The sequence below is a fragment of the Aquila chrysaetos genome, chromosome 7 (assembly GCF_900496995.4).
Source record: "Aquila chrysaetos chrysaetos chromosome 7, bAquChr1.4, whole genome shotgun sequence".
NCBI classification, from domain to species: Eukaryota; Metazoa; Chordata; class Aves; order Accipitriformes; family Accipitridae; genus Aquila; species Aquila chrysaetos.
The window spans coordinates 6,794,204-6,816,653 of NC_044010.1; the positions used below are offsets into that span (position 1 = coordinate 6,794,204).

General features: G+C 45.1%; 2 protein-coding genes across 9 annotated transcripts in view; one reads left to right on the forward strand and one right to left on the reverse strand.

Moving 5' to 3' along the window:
* Positions 1-12,799, forward strand: part of CFAP44 (cilia and flagella associated protein 44) — a 46,769-nt gene extending 33,970 nt beyond the window's left edge. The window contains exons 26-35 of the mRNA XM_030020045.1: positions 2,247-2,750; positions 4,140-4,343; positions 4,765-4,960; positions 5,945-6,055; positions 7,555-7,685; positions 8,854-8,970; positions 9,902-10,103; positions 10,793-10,953; positions 11,703-11,837; positions 12,398-12,799. Of these exons, the coding sequence (XP_029875905.1) occupies positions 2,247-2,750; positions 4,140-4,343; positions 4,765-4,960; positions 5,945-6,055; positions 7,555-7,685; positions 8,854-8,970; positions 9,902-10,103; positions 10,793-10,953; positions 11,703-11,837; positions 12,398-12,652 (2,016 nt within the window). The 3' untranslated portion in view covers positions 12,653-12,799. The remainder of the gene's footprint in view (positions 1-2,246; positions 2,751-4,139; positions 4,344-4,764; positions 4,961-5,944; positions 6,056-7,554; positions 7,686-8,853; positions 8,971-9,901; positions 10,104-10,792; positions 10,954-11,702; positions 11,838-12,397) is intronic.
* A 1,305-nt stretch (positions 12,800-14,104) lies between these two features.
* Positions 14,105-22,450, reverse strand: part of BOC (BOC cell adhesion associated, oncogene regulated) — a 57,841-nt gene continuing 49,495 nt past the window's right edge. For all 8 annotated transcript variants that reach the window (XM_030020051.2, XM_030020052.2, XM_030020046.2 and 5 more), the window contains exons 11-19: positions 20,990-21,196; positions 19,986-20,167; positions 18,746-18,851; positions 18,422-18,544; positions 17,524-17,745; positions 16,877-17,103; positions 16,205-16,284; positions 15,405-15,598; positions 14,105-14,807 (exon numbers count right to left, since the gene is read on the reverse strand). In XM_030020051.2, coding sequence (XP_029875911.1) covers positions 14,623-14,807; positions 15,405-15,598; positions 16,205-16,284; positions 16,877-17,103; positions 17,524-17,745; positions 18,422-18,544; positions 18,746-18,851; positions 19,986-20,167; positions 20,990-21,196 — 1,526 coding nt within the window. In that variant the 3' untranslated portion in view covers positions 14,105-14,622. The remainder of the gene's footprint in view (positions 14,808-15,404; positions 15,599-16,204; positions 16,285-16,876; positions 17,104-17,523; positions 17,746-18,421; positions 18,545-18,745; positions 18,852-19,985; positions 20,168-20,989; positions 21,197-22,450) is intronic.

A 22,450-nucleotide genomic window follows, 5' to 3' on the forward strand; every position in this document is an offset into this window, starting at 1 on the left:
CCAATACAAACAAAGGGAATAGTTCTTCTTGAAAATTCCAGGTTTATACAGATGAAGAATTCCAGTTACTTCAGGTGGCTAGTGTATAGGGTTGTTTTCTTTTATAAAGATCAGAAAAGTTTCTGCCAAATACACTAATGTTAGATCATATTCGGTTATTATTTCATGTGAAAAGGGTAAATTAATACAGCATCTCCTCATCACAGAATTGCAGAATGATTGAAGTTGGAAGACACTTCTGATGATAATCTAGTCCAAAGCCTCTGCTCAAGCAAGGCCATCTGAGCAGGTTGCCCAGGACCATGTCCAGATGGCTTTTTAGTATCTCCAAGGATGGAGACCCCACAACCTCACTGGGCAATCTGTGCCAGTGTTCAGTCACCCTTACAGTAAAAAAGTGTTTCCTGATGTTCAGGGGGAACCTCCTGTGTTTCAGTTTGTGCCCATCTCCTCTTGCCCGTCACTGGGTACCACTGAAAAGAGCCTGGCTCCATCCTCTTTGCACCTTCCCTTCAAGTATTTATATACATTGATGAGATCCCCCCCCCTCTCCGAGCCTTCTCTTCTCCAGGCTGAACAGTTCCAGCTCTCTCCGCCTTTCCTCATATGAGAGATGCTTCAGTCCCCAAATCATCTTAGTGGCCCTTTACTGGACTGTCTCCAGTAGCATCATCTCTCTCTTGTACTGGGGAGCCCAGAACTGGACACAGCACTCCAGATGTGACCTCACCACTGCTGAAAGAGGGGTCACCTCTCTCAACCTGTGGCAACACTCCCTAATGCACTCCAGGATAACATTAGCCCTCTTTGCCACAAGTGCATGTTGCTGGCTCATGGTCCACTTGGTGTCCACCAAGACCCCCAGGTTCATTTCTGCAAAATTGCTTTCCAGTTGGTCAGCACCCAGCACGTACTGGTGCATGGGGTTGTTCCTCCCCAGATGCAGGACTTTGCACTGCCACTTGTTGAACTTCATGAGGCTGCTGTCAGCCCATCTCTCCAGCCTGCCCCTCTGGACAGCAGCACAACCCTCTGATGTATCAGCTGCTCCTCCCAGTTTTGCATTATCAGCAGACTTGCTGAGGATACACTTTTCCCCATCATCCAGATAATTAATGATGTTGAACAGAATTATTATTACTGAATTCTGAATATATAATTATTACTGAGGTCTGCCTACAGGCCAAGCAAGATGCAAACAAGTTGTTACAAATAGGTTTTGCTGCACTTGGCTGTTTAATTCCCACCTCTGACATCTGATGTAAGTGTCACTTTTCAGATTAGTGGATCTTCATCTTGAGTTGGAGAAAAAAATATTCAGTTGATGTCAAAGTTTTCTGAGTTGACTTTGGGACTCTGGATTGCTGGAAGGCCTGGAGAGAACTTGTTTTGGACATCCAGTGGCTTGTATGAAATCCAAAAGCATCTGACAGAATGTTACTTTCTTGCTTTTAGTATCCCTATCTACTATACTTTGAAAATTCAGAACTTTGTTCCACTTCTAACCACCTGCAGTAGCTGTGATCTCAGCTTCGCCATCACATGTAATAGACAAGAATCTCATCTGCCTTCCAGAACCTACATTTATGGAGGACTGCTTCAGTATCTTTGAGGTTATGTGCGATAACGGCTTTGTTTCAGTGACTATGTCAAAGTCGTCTAGATTTCTGCACAGCTGTGCATTTTGTGGTGTGTACAGTAAAGGTCCTCTCAGGTATGTTTCTTTTGTCTTGGGGATAGAAGCTTGCCTTACAACATACTAAAAGAAATCTAATTTTCTTTTTGTTAGTGTATTATTTATACTATATGCCTGAAAAGAGGGCCATGTATCAAAGCTGAGATACTCTCTGTAGTTAATGACAGACAGCCCAAATGACTAATCCTCTAAAACCCACAGCTTATTTTCACAGCCCCTGTCTGCTTTCTGCACTGCTTCAACATCTCATGTCAAGAAACTCACAATCAAGTCAGGAACTGAGAGAATGGGGAAGCCTTGTTTCCCTTCTTACACTTTTGCTATTTGCTATGAAGGAGAGGAAGAGAGGTGGTTCCAAAGATTTTAAAACCAGACTGAAGGACAGCTGTTTAAAAATGCTAATGTGTGGAGATGGTACAGAAAAGAAAGCTAGTATGGAAAGAAGGAAAGTCAGTATGACAAGCCTCTTAACCATTACTTGTGTTGGGGAAGACTATATACTATGTAAGTGTTCCTGGGGAATCCTACTAAAATTGTTTTTCCTTTGCAGATCCATAGGAGGAAAGTGAATATGAACAAGGAGATCATGTCTTTGCGGGATCTCAAGGTTTCTATTATTGATGAAATCAAGCATTTAGTGCAGGAATTGAAATCCATACAGGGAGCCTTGGATTTATCAGAATGTCTCCCTCTTCCCCTGATCCCTCAGTTACACCCAGATGAGGTTCCTGAAAAAAAATTTGAATATGACAGTGACATCCTCCTGAAGTTCAAAGAGGAGCAGGAGGCCAAGGCAAAGCTCCAGGAACAATTAGAAGGGTCTCCTTCATCTCGCGCATTTAGGCATGGGTTTCTTCGAGCTCCTTCCATTAAAGAGATTGACCCCCTGGCACAGGCTGCAGGTGCACACCCAATGAAAATAGCATCATCTGTGGTCACAGAGCAGCGAAAGGTTTCTGAGATTGAGAAGGCAGAGCCAACAGAAATGGAACTGGAAATTTTAATGAGGGAGAAGATAAAAAATCTATACTTGCAGGAGACCTTGATTAAAAAGGTAGGAAATTTTTTTTTTTTTTTTTTTTGGTCAGATTGAACAATCCCACTGCATCAGAAATAAAACCAAAACCCCTTTTGTCTCAGGATTTCAGCTACTCTTGCCTTTCCGAAGTTCAGGAAAATGCTATCTGGTGCAAATTTACAGTGTAAGTCAGTATAAATCCCTAACTGTGACCTGTGTCCTGAATATTATCACTTGAAAAACAGATATTCGATTTCTTATTGATTGTTCTATGAAACTGTGAGCTTAGTGGCCAAAAAAGACAAGTAAAATGTTAGAAATTACTTGAAAAGTGGTGAAGAGGAAAAAAAGGAGCATCACTACAACTTTGTAGATTCCTGATGTTCTCAGCAATTAAATAACCGTAGTCCCGACCCTTTGGTCTCAAAAATGATTTTGTAGAATTAGAGAAGGTACAAAAGAGAGTAGCTTAGTCATGGAAAAGCTTCTTTAAAAAGCACACCTGAACGGATAAAGCATCTTTGGCATGGAAAAGGGGCAACTGAAAGGGTTGTAGCAGAGGTGGTAAAATTATGAATAGCATAGAAAAGGAGAGTGGGAATCATCTCTTAAGAGAAGGAGAGATACCAAACAAAATGGTCATGTAGAAAGCTTGAAACATGCAAATGGAAATAGTTTTCCTATCCAACAAAAACTAAGCTTTGGAACTCAGTGTTAGGATGTGGGGGAAGCTACAATTTGATAAAGTCTGGAAGAAAAAATCCATTCAAAGCTATTGAACACAAACATACTGCTTCAAGCTCAAGATGTCCCTAAGTCAGAGTTTAGGAGGAGCGTGCCAGAGGTACACCACTGTTCGCTAGTTTGCTCCATTTCTTACTGTCTTTTCTCTAACTTCTGCTATTGGCCATTGACTCTTTAGTCTACCCCAACGCAGACACCCTTGTGTTCATGTGTGTGAAGGTTTTGAGAGAATATCCAAATGCTGCTGTGACCATCACACACATAAAAGTTAATGTTGGGAGCTGCTAGTACTGATTTAACTGTAAATGTCTAAGGGAAGAGCTGGCAGGTATTCTGAAAGAAGTCTGTCGAGGCAGAAGACGTATTTATTGCTACATCTGGGATTGTTACATAAACTACTTCAGGCTACTCTGAAGAGTAAAATACTTCTGGGGTAGCGAATGCAGTGAAACGTTCCTGTGAAGCTCTGGTGATTCTTTTACTATTGTGCTGAGAACAAAGATACATTTGGGGTTAATGCTGTCTTTCTAAGCGCTTCAGTAATCCATAGTAAATAGCATGGACAAATTGTTGATTTGGCAGAGAGAATTTTTCCCTTCTGCTCCTTTCTCTAGCCTTACGTGTTTAGCTCCACTCCTAATACTTTCCCTGTTCCTCATTTGACTCTCTCGTATGCTCCAGATCAACGCACTGGTGACCAACTTTGATGCTGAACTTCGCGTTCTGCGGCACAAGAAACTGAAGCTGGATGTGCAGATGAAAAGTGCTGACCTGCGCTACATCACGTGGTATGAAGAGCTGCTTATCCTGAAGAACCTTGAGAAACATGAGAACCTTCTCCAGGGGCATGTTAACACCCTCATCAGGGAGCAGGAGGCCATGCAAGTAAGTAGGCCATGTGTCTCTGGATTTAACAGTACCACTAATGCACGGCTTGAAACAAAAGCAAGCCATAAAGTAAATAGTGGCATCTTTTTGCTTCATTTTAGCACTGATCCAGTGTGTAGTGCTGACTTTTGAAAAACAAGAAACTCTTGATGATCAACCTAGGACGGTCACTTTTAACTTGCAATAGTTAATCTTTTCATAATCTTTACACTTGTATTTTAATAGGTACTTCATGATGTAGAATAAGTGACAAATCATATACTTAAATTTAAGAGCACACTTCTAGGTTTTGCTTGATTGAAGCATGGGTTTAAAGAGAAAAAGACAAGTTTTGCATTTCCAGATCTTCACAGATACATCCTATACACACACATGTGGGTTATGCCTTTTAACTGAAGTGGTTTTTTTGTTTGTTTAGTCAAAATTGAACAGCTACCTTGCACAGATGGAGGATAGAAAGTGTGAGATTGTAAAGCTTCAGGAATGTGAGAAAGCTCTTTATGCCAACTTCCAAGCATCCCTTGGAGAAAACAATGAGTTTGCCCATTTTCTGACCAAGGTTCTGAAGAAGAAAATCAAGTGCATGGAAAAAAAAGAAGTAGGAAGAGAAGCAGGTTGGAGATACTGTTCTTTTTGGTTTATGGATTTGTTACACATACTTCCATGTGGTCAAGTAAATGTGTCTCAATCTAGCTAGAGCCCTGAGTACCTGCAGCACTGAACTTAGTTCACAAAACCATAGATCAGACCTACCCAGATTTGTTTATATACCTACCCATGTTCTGTGGCAGCCATCTTGACTGATAACAGTGATGTAATTCAGTCTCTAACATGACGTTTGGTCTGATGACAGCTCCTGCAATTTACTTCCTGTAAGTCAATACTGAGGACTGATAATTGCTATGAAGAAGAAATAAAGCTTTAAATAGGTACTTCCTATGCTCTAGCAATGGCAGCTATGGGTAACTGATTAGTCTGCCACGTTCATGACATTCTCCTTTAATCTGTCCATTGACTAATGAGAGATCATAGACCTCATCTGCAATCATCTATTAGTCACAGGACTAAACATATTATGAAAGGTTTTAATTTATCTTAGTGACTTGGTTTAAAACTGTTAAGGCTAGGCAGTCTTACTGAGCTAAAATACTTGTGCTCTCTCTCTGACTTGGCTTTTGATTTCAAGTGGACACGATTAGCAAAAAGCGCAGACAACAGTGATGCTTTTGTGACAGTTTTGTGCCTCTGTATTTTGCTTGGTTGATTAATCTCTGTAGTAGAATGGTAAACCCACAAGGTTTAAATTCTTAGCACATATAAAGAGAGGAAACATTACTGAAGGAAGTCCCAACAATGTGCCTGTGTCTGTGCCTTTGTCACTACTGGATGATCTCTCTCCCTCGCTTTTTTTTTTTTTCTTTTTTTCTTTCTGTGAAATTATCAGATCAATGCAATAGGCACAAGGTGCCTGGATTCACATATTACCAGGATGATCTTCATGGATTGCTGGGACTGTGTTCACCAGCACATTGGCATAATGCACAGCTAGTGGGTCTGGGGGTGTTCTGCAAGCCAGCAGTACTGTTCTTTTCTTCCAGATGAAGAAGATGAGAATGAAGAGGAGAATGATGAAGAGCCCACCTTGGGGACTGATGAAGAAAATTCTGGATCTAAAGAGGAAGTCTTTGATGACTCTGTTTGCCCAAAGAGTACCTAAGCCATCATTTCCTTGGGTTGACTGCTTGTTTAGCTTTGGGGGAAATATTGTGTGTTTAAAAAGAAAACACAGAATTTTTTATTATTCACTGCATATTAATGCCCAGAATGTGTGTACCCCTCCTGAGTGAAGCATTGCTCCCCAGGAAATCTCAGTGAAGATAATGAAACCGCTGGTAGTATAGGGTACTCTAATTAAAAAGTTTGGAAAATAAAACTTAGCTAAGCACCAAGAATTAATTATTTTGTGTAAGAACCATTCACCACTACACAGCTGTCTTCTGGAGAGAAAAGGCTCCTCTCAGGGGTGGAGCTGGAGCGAGGCTGTAGCCGCTCTCTGGAAACCTGCTGCCTCGTCTAGCTGGATCCCCTCTTCGGGGAAGGTCTGAGGGGACCCTACCATGCTCTTAAATTAAGCTCTTTGTTACCACCTCGTGGATTTATGCAGCAATTGCCTGTTGCTAGGCTGCTCTCTTAAGGGTAACTGAAAAGTTAGGAGCTTTACTTTGCAAAATCCTCTTCATTCATTCATTCAACAAAGGCAAACAACTCCACCCCCCCACCCCCCCGCCCCTTTTCTTTTTTACGAGTTTAACTAGTTTAGGGGTTTGGGTTTTTTAAAAAATCCTTGAGTGATATGTCAATGACCATGTAACAACACCACTTTATTTTCAGTTAGAAATTTCCAACAAATTACCTTATATTTTTTTTAAATTGGATTTTAACATCATTTCCACAAATTGAATTTTTTATTAACTCCTCATTCATCTCCTTTTTCAATGAAATGTTGGGAAGAAATGAAGATTTTTACTTTCTATTAAAAAAGTCCAAACTACTAATTTAATAGGGAATTTACATGTTGCATTAGCCTCTTTGTATTGGTCTCTTTATGTGTCACTTGCTTTGCCTTTATTGGAGTCTTTTTTATTACACCTGCTGATTTGGGCATAATTTTGCACTTGATTAGTATGACTGAAATCACTGTGGTGTTAGATAGAAATTCACAGATCTTCCTTACCATGAAACAGGTCCTATGAACCACAGCTTTGTTTATAAATAGAGCTATAAATGATCCCTAGAGCAAGTTGTTCACTTACTTAAAATGAAGGGTGCTATGGATAAACAACTACGTGTTCACATAATTGAAGACTATACTGTAACATGTATTAACTACTGGGACTGCATTACTTAAAAAAGCTAACTTCTGAGCACTTGGCTTTAATATTGGCTTTGATGCATTTAGTCTTACTTCTGGAAACAACTGTCTTGACTGAATGTACAGAAAAAAAGATCCATCCAAGACATTCACCCCCTCATGGAGGAATGTGGACCATGTGATTAACGTTTGAGAAAGCTCTAGGGAACCAAGAGCGTGGTCTTGTTATGGGGAACACCAGGCAATGTGCACAGTAGGAGAAGCTACTAGCTCAAGCCTGTAACTATAGTAGAGTCATAATGAGACTAAGCTATTCTTTGACTCTTTCCTTCTCAGACTGCAATGAGGCACTCTTCCGAAACACCATCCAGCTCCGGCAGAAGTGGTTAGACATTGAGAAAGCTTTAACAGAGGAGAAGAAAGTTGCTGCTAACCTCAGAAAGAAATATAATGCCTTGGCCAAGAAGGTATTGTAGTGTTTTCTTCTCAGCAAGCATTGACTGGCTCCATTACAGTGAAAATGTTGTACTAGTGATTTTGGCTAAGATTTAAAAACAAAATCCTAATATTTTGAGGGGCTTCTGTTTGGGTAGAGATATCTGTGGTAGCACAGAGGTAGAAGGGAGCTCAACATGGGTCACCTGTCCTCCTGAAAAGGGTAAATCAAGGTGGTCGGACCTTAGCTGCTATGAGGCTGGATCCAGGTTTTAGTTCCAGTTCCTTCCCAGCTGTCTAATCATCATGCAGCAGCACAAACTGGATTCTCTGGTTCAGATGAAACACCTGGTGTAGCCTGGCCTACCCTCTGTGCATGTGTACGGGGATGGAGAGATTAAAGAATACCCTAACACAAATGCAGGTTAAAATAAATGCATAGCAATACTATTCCTCCATCTATTTATTTTGTTTTTAGTTATTTTCTTTTGCTCTCTGTCATAGTAATCACTGAATAAACTCTCTTGGTGCAAGTTTTCCTTTTAGTTTTTTTGAGCTCCTGCATTCATCAAGACATTTGACTTATATTAATTCAAAAATATCTTAATTTGAAGGGTTATCCGGGATAGAGGGAGAGTTTTGCCAAAATAACATTATGCAAGTCTTGCTTTTATTGTGTCTCAAAAATGTTCCATCAAATATGCTTAACTTACAACATTTTTTGTTTAGTTTTTAAAGGCTTCCTAAGTGCCAGCTGCCACATATTCACCCTGGGGTCTGACATTTGAGTCTGAATTGTTTCTTTCTCATGCAGAATCAATAAGCATTTCCAGGCATAACACAATAAAAAATATCTTGCAGGCTCTGTAGATTTAGAAGTGTCTTAGACGTTAAACAAAGCATCTGTCTCTTGATACATAACAGGGCTTCTCTACTAAGGAGGCATTTATGAGTATACATGTGTACAGAGGTATTAGGTATTCAGGATAGAATATTGCTTGAATATGTAGATGAGCCTCGTGTTTGCCTGTGAAGCTCATCTATCATCATTTGTTTTTAAAAAAAAAAAAAAAAAAAAAAAAGAGGCATTTTTTTCTATACTTCTTACCCTTTGGATCAGGAACTCTAACATAGAACCTTGCTGCCTTATGTATTTGAGTACTACAGATTTTTGTTTGTCCACAATTTATCTTTCTGCAGGCAAAAGTAGTGGAAACCAGTCTGGACACTGCAGACAGGGACCTGAAGACCTTTCAGTGGGAAAAGCAGCAAAGACTGAATGAGCTATATGTAGTTGTTCCTTTGAAACTCCATCAGGTAACGCAAGATTATGTGCATCTGCAGGTGCAGAATGGCCTATGTACATCTAAACAATGGTGTTATTGTTCTTTGGGGCCCTGAGTTCCTGATTCACCATAGTCTCCTAGGAGTGAAATGCTATTAATTGAAATTCATGCTGCTATTTCCTCTAGACTTTTTTTTTTTTTTTCCTCCTATACTGACAGAAAAGAGGTAAGGACAGGCAGGTCAGCCCATTGCTGAAATGTGCATAGTTTTCAACTGTTTTATAGGTTTGGCAGGGGATTTTCCTTCAGGTACATACCTACTGATATTCTCCTGGAAAAAAACCCACCCCAAAAAACCAAACCAAAAAAGCCCCCAAACTATTGAAACTAATGGGAGTTTTGCCCAATTCAATAATGCTGGATTGGATGCAATGCATTCATCTACACAGCTGTTAGCACAGGGATGATTAGTAGAAAATGAAGAGGAAAACTCAAGACAATACTGTTACTTCCTTTGGGCTGAATCTTGTCCTCAGAGAGAGAAGATAGGCCTCTGCCTGTTCTGGCTTGTATACCTCTGAGGCAAGCTCAGCTCTCTCCATTTGTTCTATCTCCCTTCATTAAAAGGTTGGTAATAAAGACAGAAGAGTCTAAGGCCTGACTATGCAATCCTGCAGGTCCCAGATCATTCAAAAGTACACTTGACAGGGAGTTCCTTACTCCCCCTTTGTTCCAGGTGCCATAGAAGGGTAGACAGCTTTGTATGTAGGCAGTCATCACAGCTCCAAGTAGTCTTTGAGCTTTGCTGAGTGGTAGCAATTCCCTGGCCCAAAATGTGAGAGTTGTGCCCATGCTTACTATTACCTCACTCATTAGTTCTCTAACGCTCACACATTTGTTATCCAGCGAGATCACCAGCAGCCTTCATAAGCAACAGCCTTGCTTATGGCTGTTTCTTGCAGGTGGAGTACTTGGTTAATGGGGAGATGCCCAGTGATTTCTCCCAGGCTTTGGTATTTACCAACCAGTCCTTAGAGTATCTGCAGAAGAGAATTGTGGACCTACATAATGAAAAGAGAATGCAAAGAGAGATCTATAAGAAGGCCCAGGAGCAACATAAGCAGCTTGTCCAGGACAAAAAGGAGATGGAGATAAAGATTCGACGTGAGTAACAGAGACTCTGAACAACACAGCATACTAATGCTCATTCTGTCCCCCTCACTGGGTGTGGGTAACTCACCAGATGTCTGTCTTTACACTCACACAGATGTCACAGCTGGTTACTGCAGAAAATAGAAAGAGCAGATCAAGTGGACAGTTTTGATGAAGTACTGGTAGTTCTCCAGCACTGCAGACTCATTAGGCTGTGTGAAATAATTTGGGAACTTAGTATAAGGAGAGTTGACTGAGATGAGACACTGGAAGTCAGGACACACGATTGCTATTTCTGGCTGTAAACCAGAACTGCTAGGAAAAAAGTACTTTCCCTAAAGCTATGTAAGCTTTTTTGGCAATTTCCTCCTCTGTGTAACATAAGAAGAACAAAACAAGCCCTGTTCAAAACACTTACTTTCCCAAGGACCAGTCTAGCACCACCAAACCTATGGAGGCCCTATATAGCCTTTGGGGTGGGAGTGACTTACTAGGACTGGCTTAGAATGTGGCTTAGTGACCACACAGACATGGTCGTGGGCAAGGGCAAACAGCAATATTCTGTTGTGAGCTCTGTGTAGTTTTGTGTGAATTATTTATTATAGAGCTAATACTAAAGAGCTCAGACAAAAAGCTGGGGTAAGGCAGAAATTAACCAATGAAAGACAGTGCTGCCATTCATGCCGTGCCCCTTCTGTTAGAACTGGAAGAGAAGTGCAATCATCTGATGATGAAGAAGTTTGGCCGGCTGGTTGATTTTGAAGCAGTTCAAGCACACTCTGTTAACATACGCGTGGAAGAGTTGGAAGTGCAAATAATGGAGAAAGAATATGTGCATTCCCAGGAGCTCAAAGAGTGGGAGGTAAGGAGCAGGAAAAGGAGGAAGAGGTATGTGTTATGATGATCTGTTAAGGCTTCATTTCCCTGGGGCTGAATAGTTACGCTAAAATCTTCCGTGAACATGTTCATGTCTGTTTTTTTCACTTGTCATAATGTCTAACTCCCATTTCCCATCATCATTCCTACCTCTGCTCCAGCTGCTGATGCACATCCTATTTTCTCAGGGAGGTAGTTGATGATTTTTGTTTTACTTCCCTCAAATGCATCCTTCTGCTTCAGTCCCTATGTGAAGTTCTTCCAGAGTGCTTTCCTTTCGTTTTCAGCTGGCATTTGGCATCTGCTGCCTCCTCCCACCACCTCTGGTGACAAACTGAGTACAGGGCAGCCCTGGCTCATGCCTGGGATGGTAGTCTATGCAGTCAGAAAAGTTCATGTCCCTATCTGGGGGGGCCTAAGGCCCAGCTACTGTGGCGCAAGCAGGAAACACTCTTATGCTGCCCTTACAGAAGGGCACATATGGAACTACTATATACCTAATGGCTTTCTCTTGCCCACACTTTTGCCTGCTTTACCTTCTTAGGCATTTGCAATATTAAAAAAAAAAAAAGGTGACAGACTGCACTAAAGGTACTGTGGGATCAAGCGGTGTGTGCAAGATTAGCCTGTTGTTTACCTCTCCTATGTGACACTTATGTTGTGCCTAGCACTTCTTCCACTCTTCACGCTTTCTGTCCTCTCTCATCCCAAGCTCAACCTTTTATATCTTTCTAGGAGAGAATCTTAGACCTGCAGCAGCAGCTTATGAAGCTGACAAAGGAAAACACTAGCAAGCTGCAGCAGCTGAACCAGTTTTGCCGTGAAAAGCAGCAACTTGAAACTAAGCTGGCTTCGCTAAAGAATGATCTAGTAAGCCTTTTAGCCACTACTACATGCAGGTTTGGGACTGTTCAGAAATAGGTAAGGGATCATCTGGCCCTCACCAGCTCTCTGGTCTCACATCCTGCTCTGGAGTCAGCAGTTCGGGCTGATATTGCCTAGTGGCACAGGCTGAATGCCTGCTCCAGGTCTTGTAGAAAGGGAGATGAACGAGCTGATCCTGAAGCAGGCCATACCTTGGCTTCTCTGTAATTTCTTACTTAGCTGCTTTCCAATATTGAAAAAAGCTCATTTTATTTCTAATTAAAAAATGTCTTGCAGCAAGTCAAAATTATTCCTTTGTTACATGCAAACAGCCAAATGAATTAAAGTGTTTTCTTTGCTCTGTATTAGGGAACAAGGCAGCCACCTGTCACAGTCTGTCTAGGTTAGTGGTCTCTCACTCTGACTTCCAAGTAGTTCTGACTGAGGACTGGAAAAGTCATGAAGCTGTCCTGCGTCTTGGAAAGCTTCACTTTCCCACTTGAAATAAATTTCCACCGTTCATTCTCCCACATTTTATAGGAGTTATTTTTCTCCTCTCCTTACAGGGAGTAGAATTTCAGGGCACCCGAACTACTGACATCAAAGAGAAGGCCAGGTTGGAGTCACAGCTCAAGCACGCAGCTCGTGACACAGCCCTCCTAAGAGAAGAAATCAATCTTCTAAGCAGAAAAGATGGGTGCCTCTTTCTACAACCTTCATCGCCGCAGGACTCTGAGACACCAACTGAATCATTCCCTGTCCTTACACCAGAAACAGTAACTAACAACAGCCCTGTCTCCCTTAAAAACGGACATGGTTAACTGTGGCAGTAGTCATCCCCAGAAGTGTGAAATGAATTGCTTTGGCTATACGGGGGTTTAGTTGTAAAGGGTTGTATTTGTTTCTCCTATCAAAATATGACTGTAGTGACAGATATGGAATAAAAAAGTGCAAATACAACTGGGAAATGCTGTTACCAGTCCATTGCAGAGATTTGCACTGGGCAGATGCACTGTGTGTTTGTGCATATGTGTATGCCTGTTCTTCAAATGAGTGGCTGTTGAAGGCTGGATATGAGTTTCACATGGGCAAATATGGCTTTGGTACCTGTGTTCTCAAAAACGGTAAGAGGTGTGCCTTAAGGATGCATTTTCTTATTTGCTGAACATCCTAGCAGCAACGGCACTTCTCTGCTAACTGAGCTGTTAGAGTCAAGGAAAGTGCTATTTGTTTGGAGAAAGCAAAGGGACCTTTCTCTTCAGGGCCTACAGTGCTCAGATGGGTATGGAGCCAGTCCCATACTTTCCCACCTGCCTCTGCTCTGTAGCAGTGGGAAACTGCACTGCAGTGCAGGACATGGCATTTACCTGGCAGGCAGAGGGTATAGCAAATGCAAAGTCAGCCTGTAATTCCACTGGCTTGCACCTGCCTGATCAGCGTGAGAGCGCGCTAGGCTCTGTACGTTTTCGGGTTTTATTCTTTTTTGCCTCTGGTGTTTGGTATGGTGGCACTGCGTGATCATTTACAGCACTTACCCTGTCTTACTGTGAAAACTTCCTTCATCCCCAAACCAGAGGGGTTGTGTTGTGCTGTTCTTCAAGCGCAAAGCTTCTGAGGGTGCATGGGGAGGCTTGGGGTTTGTTGCTAATTTTTCATTAAATAGATTGAACAACCTGCAGCTGCTCTTGCTCTTCCTCCCCACTCCCTGCTTTTTACCACTGGTCTTTGCTCAGCCAGGATCCAACCATATCCCAGCCAGGCACAAGAACTGCCCCTGCTGGCCCCAGCACACCCGAATGAACGCTGCTTGTGCTGCCTGCCTCTTCAGTGGGTCCCTATGAAGGTGCTGAGCATCCTCTGTTTCCTTAAGGGAAAAAACCCACCCTTATCCACAGGCCTGGATGCTGAAAGCTTTTGAAGCTGGAAAACCACAGGATGGGAGGTGAGGGATAAGGAAACAAAATTTGCAGAGATTTGGGTGTCCATCTGCCTCCCCTCCACCACCAAACTCATGCAGCTGTCCTTGGAGATAAATGAAAATTTCCTCCAGCTGTGCTCCTCACTAGAAGTTTTATGTCACTTAACTGGCACAGGTGGTGGCGGTCCCTCTTCTCCTGAGCTCAGCATTAAGATGATTTGCGTCAGTGGCTAGCTGGAAAACTATAACTGCAGGAAAATGTCACCTTTCCTCAGGTGTCCTGCTTGCTGTATTTCTGCAAGAAAAAAGAGCAGGTTCATTCTGTGGGAGGATTTAGCATACCGCCAGCCACAGAAAAGACTAAAGCCTTTATTTTAGATGTTAAAGCGTGGGTTTGTCTTTACAGATACGCGGCTGCAGATGGCGTGTATGTGAAGGGTTGTTTAAGTTGATTAGGCAGAGTGCATAACTCCAGTCCATTCACAGGAGCGTGGTTCTGGGACAAACCTTCCTGTGGGGGAGAGGAAAAGACCTTTTTGACAGCGTTATCTTTTGGGAAGCCCTCACTGCAAGAGGGTGCTAGGTCTTGGTGGTGGCAGCTCTGTTTGGACCCATGTCCTGCGACGTCTCTTGTGCTGCTGTTTCAATCTTGTGCTCTGACGAACAGCCCGGTGCCACGGATAGCTGCTGCCTTGTTTCTTGGGCCCTCCTGTGACCTTGCTGAGGATGCCTTCTGTCTCCATAGCATTATAAAAGGCACATATACATCTATATACAAGTGCATAAATATATAAATAGGGGTGTTATACAAAAATAAATACCCATTCTCTTTTTCTCTTTAGAATAAGTCTTTTGCAAAAGGCAGCTTGGTCCCTAGCTGGTGGGAGAATGAGTCTCTAAGGGCCTCAGTGGTGGCGGGCTGCTGTTCAGATGTCTTGGTAGGTCCTGACCCAAAGATGTGATCACTGGATTCTGGGGATGTAGATCTCCTCTGGACTGGCAGCAATCTAGTCTTTCTACCTCTTCAACTGGCACTAGGCCTAGGCAGCAAGGGCTTCCTGAAAGGGAAAGAAGAAAGAAACGATTACAATGTATACAGAATTGGGAGATGCTGTGGTAGCTTTCTAGTCAACAGTCCGCTTTATGAGGATAGGTACTTTGATCAAAGAGGAAAATCTGCATTCTGAAAGTCCTGGCTCCATGGGAGTTTGATCTTACACTTGCACACAAGTTTGATCCACACTACAGGGGTGGATCAATGGATCTGGTCCTAGGGAGATGGATTCACATAATTTTTCAGGGACCTTGTTGTTTCACTGGTGATCTGGAAGATGCAAAATTAAGAAGGACTAAAGGACAGCGTCTCTGCAACTCGAGGTGGGTATATGGGTATGTGCCCTTCCGGCAGCATACAGCTCAAGCTTTTGGAGAAATCAGAAATGTGTCCTCTAAAACTGACTGAGGCTATTTACAGTCCCCAACTGCAAGTATGGCCTTTCCATGCTGCTGTTGTTCTATGCAGTGATAAAACTGTCCTTGCACCACAGAAGCAAGCATAAACGGAGCCATCAGAAAGGCTCTACAGTGAGATTTCCCTTCAAGATCAGCCTAAAATGATGAGATGAAGCAAGCGTGGAATTTTCCAGACCACTGACCCTGGTGGAACAGGGGATCCCGTCGAGCATCCAGGCTAGGGCCTCCCACTTTGCTGCCCATCACTGGATGATGGAGGCCAACAAAGTGCTCTTGAAGGTGAGGACAGTCATCTTGTGGCTGAAGCAGCTGGTGAGTGGAGTCATCCGGGAGACTGTAGAGGAAAGAGCCATCTCCTGTTCTTGAGTTGGGCAATCTGGGCAGGCAGACAAAAAGGTTTAGCACTATTAACAGACCTTTCCTCCTTGAAAGATATGACCTATGTAACACCTCAGCTAGTCGCATCAAAGCAATGACACAGCGCATTCCTAAACGAGGGGACGAATAGAAATTGGGATGTACTTGCATGATGGGAATGAGGTGATGGGACCTGGTATCCACGATTCAAGTGATATGCCACAGGAGCTGGGAGGAGTACTGTCTCTCAGGGAGCATGGGAATAATGACTTGACGTCTGAACAGCGAGACACAAAGCACTCGTAGTTGGACCCTGGCCAGATTCTGGGGCAGCTGTTTATCAGCATCCAGTCACAGATGTTAGCTTCTCTCATCGTACTTTTCAGTCTCCCGCTTAGGAGCAGGGGGAGGAAGGTCTGGGCCATCTCTACAATTAAATTATCCCACCCTCAAACCATAAGAGGAATGAGCTGTATGAAGAGAATTTAGAAGGCCTAGTGCGGGAGCATGGATTTGTTTCCCAAGTGAACTGGGACAGATGGGAGTGTGGTGAGGGCAAGCTTTGTGAGCATGTGGTCTTGTGGGTCCCACTGGATTGTTCCACCCTCCACAAGCCAGGACTAACCTGGAGGGCTGGTAGTCTTGCTGGGCATTCCCGTTTTGCAGCACTCTCGCCTGCAGCAAGGCGTTGGTCTCCTCATGTGACTGGAAGGAGAGAGAAGGATTCTCAGCAGAGCAATGCCACACAGCAGCATTAAGAGGCAGGTGCTCATCTGGGAGCCGAAGCCAGAGCCAGAGCCATGGGGCAGACTGGTGAAGCTCTTATGACAGACGACAGAGAAAGCTGAAACTGTTTCTTTTGCTACAGGGGACAGTGGAACTGAGCACTGAAAAACTCACTTCATGCTTACTGCTGAATCAGTCAGGGACAATAACCGATTTATAGTCTCAGCTGTGGCACTGCCTTGGCCTGTGTTACTGTTTACACACAGAGTCCTCAACGTTGTCAGTCCCTGTGAGCTCTGCTCAGGAGAAACAGGAACCATTCCCGTAAGGGTAGCCTTTGCTCACTGCCTCCTCCATACTTTGAGCCACTGCCCCAAGAAACCACCCCTTCACCAGTGTTTTGAAGACCCTCCTGTTCCTCCCATGTCTCAGACTCCACTGCAAAGGAGGAATCTCTTTTAAGAAGCCAGTCTTGCCACTTCTACATGCTGCAAAGGGTGCCAGCCCTCTCACTGCAACCACAGCCTCCAGCTCATGTCAAACCAACTTTTAACCACAGGTGTGGACATACCAGTGGCACTTCATCTGGACTGTAATCCTGGGGCTTGCTGCTTGCATACCCCACTCCCGCAGAGGGGCAGATGCCGTTCAGATGTGCCCCGTTGGCGTAGGGCTGCCTGTTAACATAGGGATGTCCATTGGCACGAGGAGCAGAGATGCCCCTCAGAGGCACCATGGTGTACTGGCAGGATGATACCAGCAGCCCAGCTCCTGGGAAGCCCATGTCAATGGTTTGCTCTGCAGAGGGAAGAAAAAGGAAGTCTGAGAACAAAATCAGAGGTAAAGTTGAGCTTCTTGAAGCTCAGCAGGGATAGTGTTAGGCTGTCCTGCCAGGCAGCTATTTTGGCACCCAAAGCACCCTTGGAGACAAATGTTGGAAAGGGGCCCTACATGACGGCAAGGGGAGCGCCCCTTTCCCTGTTCCAGTCCCACGGTTCCTTCTCAACAAGGTAAGCAGGGCAAGGGAGAAACAGTGGCCTTTGTCTCTATTGGGTTCCACAGGACATTTGAGACTTGCCCTCTGCCCACCCCTCTCCCTGCTTCCCAGAATGTGCAGCCCTCACATTTTGGGTGTTTGACCCAGCTACACCCAGGGTCAGATCTAACCCACAGGGCAGAGCACATCTTGTAAATCAGCCCTCAAGAAAGAACCCTTACTCTGCTTGGACCAGGCTCTCCAAAGGCAAAAGGGGATGAAAGCCACGATGAGGAGTACGATAGAGCCCAGCACAACGCCTACAATCAAGTATGGCAAGTCGCTGGAACGGGCCACCATGGCTCCTGTCCCCAGGCCACTGTGCCCACCACTGAGTGGTGGATGCTGCTGAGGAGGCACTGTGGAGGGTGGCAGACGACCTGGCAGACCAAGAGACTTCCGAGCTGCGAAGGGAAGAGAGAGAGAGAGAGAGAGAGAGAGAGTTTGACACAGACATGGCAAGTGGAATAGCAGCCCGCTCCAGGGATGCCTATGCTGCTGTGGAGTGGACAGACTTCTACAGTGGCTTTAAAGAAGTGCTTCTGGATGACAGAGGATTTCCTAGGCTGATGCATACTGCAGTGCAGACAAGTCCTCTGTGCTTGGCTTATAGATCTGCCAGGCTCTTGGACTGCTAAAGCAAAAGGAAAAAGGAAAGTAGCTTCTCCAAAATGCACACTTGGACTTAATGTTGTTCCTGTCATGACAGTGCAGCTGCTTGGAAGACATACGACCTGCTTATAACCAAACACAGGAGTTCGGCACAGCAAGGGAAAGTTAGCCCTTCTGGTTCCAGTCACCATCTATGTGATACTTCGGAAAACAAAAGGTAACTACCACTCTGCGGGAAACAGTGATGGACTCTGCACAAGGGTCTGCGAGTACTGGTATGGGTATATACGCATACTGATCAACAGCATCAACAAACCTACGCCTCCCTTCTCCCCAGTGCCGCCTCCATCACCTTGCCTGAGCTTGGATGATGCGCTGTCAGGCAGGGATGGTACCCGCTTTGCTGCGCTCTGACAGCTGCAGGCAAGGCAGGCAGCGCTCCCAGAGGTGCCCTGTGAAGCCGGTTACCTTTGGTTTCACAGATCATCACGTTGCTGAACTCGCTTTCGCCACCCTCGTTGAAGCATTGCATCTTAATGTCATACGAGGTCTCTGGCTGCAGGTGGCTGATGGAGTGCCAGTACCGATCTCCTGAGGAGGGAACAAACACGTGGTGCCGTTAGCTTCCTCGGGGAACGTGCAGCTGGCCCAGCTCTGCAGCAGTGCTAGGTAAAGCAGGCCTGGGCAGCAGCAGCAGCCAACTTTTGTGCCTTTTGTGCACAGGGCTCTTTCTGGCTGTGTGCTCCTCCGGGGAGAACGAGCAGCTGGGACCAGTGTCTCAGTATCTCCTACCTTCCACCACGTCCTTCTTGTAGTCGCTGTCATTGTCACTGTCAGTGGGGCGGTAGTAGATGTAAAAACCATGGATGGGAGTGTTGTTGTTGCTGGCTGGGATATACTGCAGAGAATGGGAGGGAGAGCAGAAATTAGCAGAGATGTCTGTACTCCATACTGTACTAGGTGAGGAACAGTGGGGATAAATGGAATGGGACAGGAGGAAGACCCAGCACGGGGATCTTCCTTGTGTTGCCACTGGTTTGCACAGTAAGGGCTTCCTTCCAATTGCTCAGTGCTATTTTATAGTCTCACACCTTGCTTCTCTCAGGTAACAGACAAGCCGTGACTCTCGACCTGTCACCCCAAGCGTCCAGTATTCTGCTCCCCCTCAGCAGCCACAGCCAATGCTTCAGAGAAAAAATTCCTCAATGACAGTGACTCAGCTGGGCAAGGGCAAGCACACCTTCACCTTGACTCCAGCAGGCTCATGGCTCCCAGGCAAACTGCATCTTGCCACAAAACGGTGACTGCAGAAGTCTCGTGTTCCTGAAGACAGCTCTGTTCTTCCCCCACCCAGAGCAGTACTGTCCCAGCTCCATGTGTTCTTGCTCTCTTTCACCTAGTATTTTGTCAGCTACTGTTTGTGTCTAAATGAACAGCAGTGACCATCCTGCCCTGTGGCAATTTCTGGCTAGAAGCAGCTAGGAGACAAGAAGGCAATATGTCCCTCTGAGTAAGATCTAAGCTGTTGGAAACACTTGGATCTGGGCTTGTGATCCGTAAGATCCTGCCCACTAAAAATCCTCTGGGGTGGACTGCTGTAAATGATTATCAGCACTTAGGACTGCTACCCAGCAAGTGAGAGTGAAGGACATATCTGCTGGAAACTACTAGGACAGACAGAGATGCTAATGGATTCCAGGAATTTGGCCAAGAGAGCAAGCAGCCGCCCCAGGCGTTCTTGAACTGTGCTTGTTGAACAAAATGGTCAAGACCCTGAGGTTACCCACTGAAATGCCTCCTGTGTACAGTGTTGGATTCAGACAAAAAGGGTTTCCTAGGCTCTCTGACTTCCCCCACTTCTATGTGGTCCAAGCCCAGTCCTCCTTTGGTGGAGGGAGCTAATGGATCCCAGATCCATTTGTGCTGGTGACGGGCTCCCGTGTGGTAACCTGGAAGATGTGTAAGCTGGGCAAGTAGCACCTACACACCTGCCTCCTGTGCATTCAGAGATCTCCACCCCTACAAACCTTACCATCCACTTCAGCATGATGGTGGTCTCATTGATGGCATCTGTGAAGGTGATGTATGGCCCGGCCACAGGGCGCTCGTAGACTCGGTTGCTGTACCCAGACACCACATATGGCCGAGACGCCGCGCTGGGCTCGCTCTCTCCCAGGATGTTCAGTGCCCGGACACGGAATTTATAGGATGTGCCTAGGGGAAAAATGGGAAATAAAAGAGCTGCAGAGCTTGGAGTCTTCCAAGACTTCTACTGTCAGCACAGGCCTGCCTGTGGAGAGGGGCTACATCTTCTCCAGAAGATAGAGCCTACAGAGAGGTTTTGATCGAAGTACAAACACTGAATGGCCAGATCTCAATCATGTGCTAGGTGGAGCCTGCTTTTATTTGCCTTCCCCAATTCCTGTCTGGATGGTCTAGAGGTCAGGCAGCAATTCTGGAAGGTGTGTGGGTGGATTCAGAGATGCCTGAAAGGATGTCCTGACCCAAAGCAGGTATGGGAAGGCATCCTTCGTCTACTACATGGAAATTAAGTACACAAACATCAGTTAAAAGCTCAAAGCCTAAATAATTTTTACCCAAAGATTGTTTGGCTGGTCTTTAAGTTGGGGTAGATACGTTGCCCTTTTAAGCTGTCCAGCTCAGTGATGCCATCTTTTCTCACATGAAGCGCAGTGGGAATTGTGTACCCATCTGTCTTGCCTGTGGCTAAGGAAAGTTCTGTCCGGTCTAGTAAATGGCAAAACCAAATGCCTTTAGTAACTATATCCTATAATACAGAAAAGCATGTGCAAGCCTCCCTGAGGGAGGTCAAATCTATGCTGGTCTTTGCAGCTGGAGAAATTGGAGAAGCATCTGCAGCTTTTCCCTATGCATCTAAGACTGGAGCTGGGAAGGCTTTGTTTTGCTTGCACATGCCAGGGCTAAGCATGATGTGACAGATGGCTAAGCATCCTACAGGGACTGCACAGCTTTCCTACAGACCTCCAGGAAGCAAGGAGGAGAACACCTGCCTACCTTTCTCCAGGCCTGGGATTTCCACAGAGAGGCGAGAGGGAGGAATGTCACTGGTGGCCAGGACCCAGTCTCCCAATTTCTTCAACTTCTTATATTCCACACGGAAAGACTGGATGGGGAACCCGCCATTCCCGCGGGGGATCCAGGTCACGTACACAGACGTCTCTGATGCCATGGAGATGGTTGGACGGTCTGGTGCCTCTGGAGCTGCAAGGGGCACAGAAGGACATCATGACATGGAACACATTCCTCTCGCCCTGCCTCGAGGATCCTGTAGCTCAGAGGTATGTGGGTGAAGGACTACCTGCATTGCATCCACCCACATGCTCTTTAAGTCCTGAATGCTCTCTTTCTGTCTCGTCCTTAGAGCTGACACCCCAAATCCTCACTCCTTTCAGTTTGTGCCCTGCAAACGTCTTTTACTCCTGCTTGCATCTTGCTCCTTCCCATACCCAGCTCAAGTAGGATGAGACAAGGTTCGAGGTGTGTACACCCATCACGGGAGGGAAAGCAGTGAGAGCTGTGGATGCAGGGCTGGAGACAGAGCAAAAGGCCTGGCTGATGTGGAAGTAGTGAGCAGGGGGACACTGACACTGGGGACAGACGAGTATAGGAGATGAAAACAGGAGAGATTGAGAAGAACCAGCTCAAGTGCACCCAGGTCCTTGAGCAAAAGCAATCCCATGAATGGGTTTACCTTTGCCTGAGGCAGGAGTAACCCAGACTGTCTTCCCTAACGTATTTTTTATGTGCACTACAGGGACTTTATCCCCTTCTACAGTACGTAAAAATTCTGACTGGGCAGGACCACCCCGATTGGCAGATCCTCTGGTGTTGACTAACCAGGTGGCTTTTGCTAAATGTGTATCCCAATGTTTGAAAGTTCCACCCGGCATTGCTCTCAATGTAGTCTTTAACAGTCCATTGTGTCGCTCAATTTTCCCAGAGGCTGGTGCATGATAGGGGATATGATACACCCACTCAATGCCATGCTCTTTGGCCCAGGTGTCTATGAGGTTGTTTCGGAAATGAGTCCCGTTGTCTGATTCAATTCTTTCTGGGGTGCCATGTCGCCACAAGACCTGCTTTTCAAGGCCCAGGATAGTGTTCCGGGCAGTGGCATGGGGTACAGAATATGTTTCCAGCCATCCGGTGGTCGCTTCCACCGTTGTAAGCACATAGAGCTTGCTCCCCATATTTATATTTCAGCCATCGCCCTCCATACCACAGGGGCTTTAACCGCTTGGCTTGCTTAATTGCAGCACATGTTTCACATTCATGGATAACCTGCGCGATAGTGTCCATGGTCAAGTCCACCCCTCGATCACCCTCCTCAGCTGCGGAGGAAATAGGGAAAATTTCTGAACTGTAGAAATGTAATTTGATAGGAAAACAAAAGATGGGAGGGAAAGAGATGAACGGAGCTGTGAAGATGAAAGAAAAGGCAACACATGAATAAGT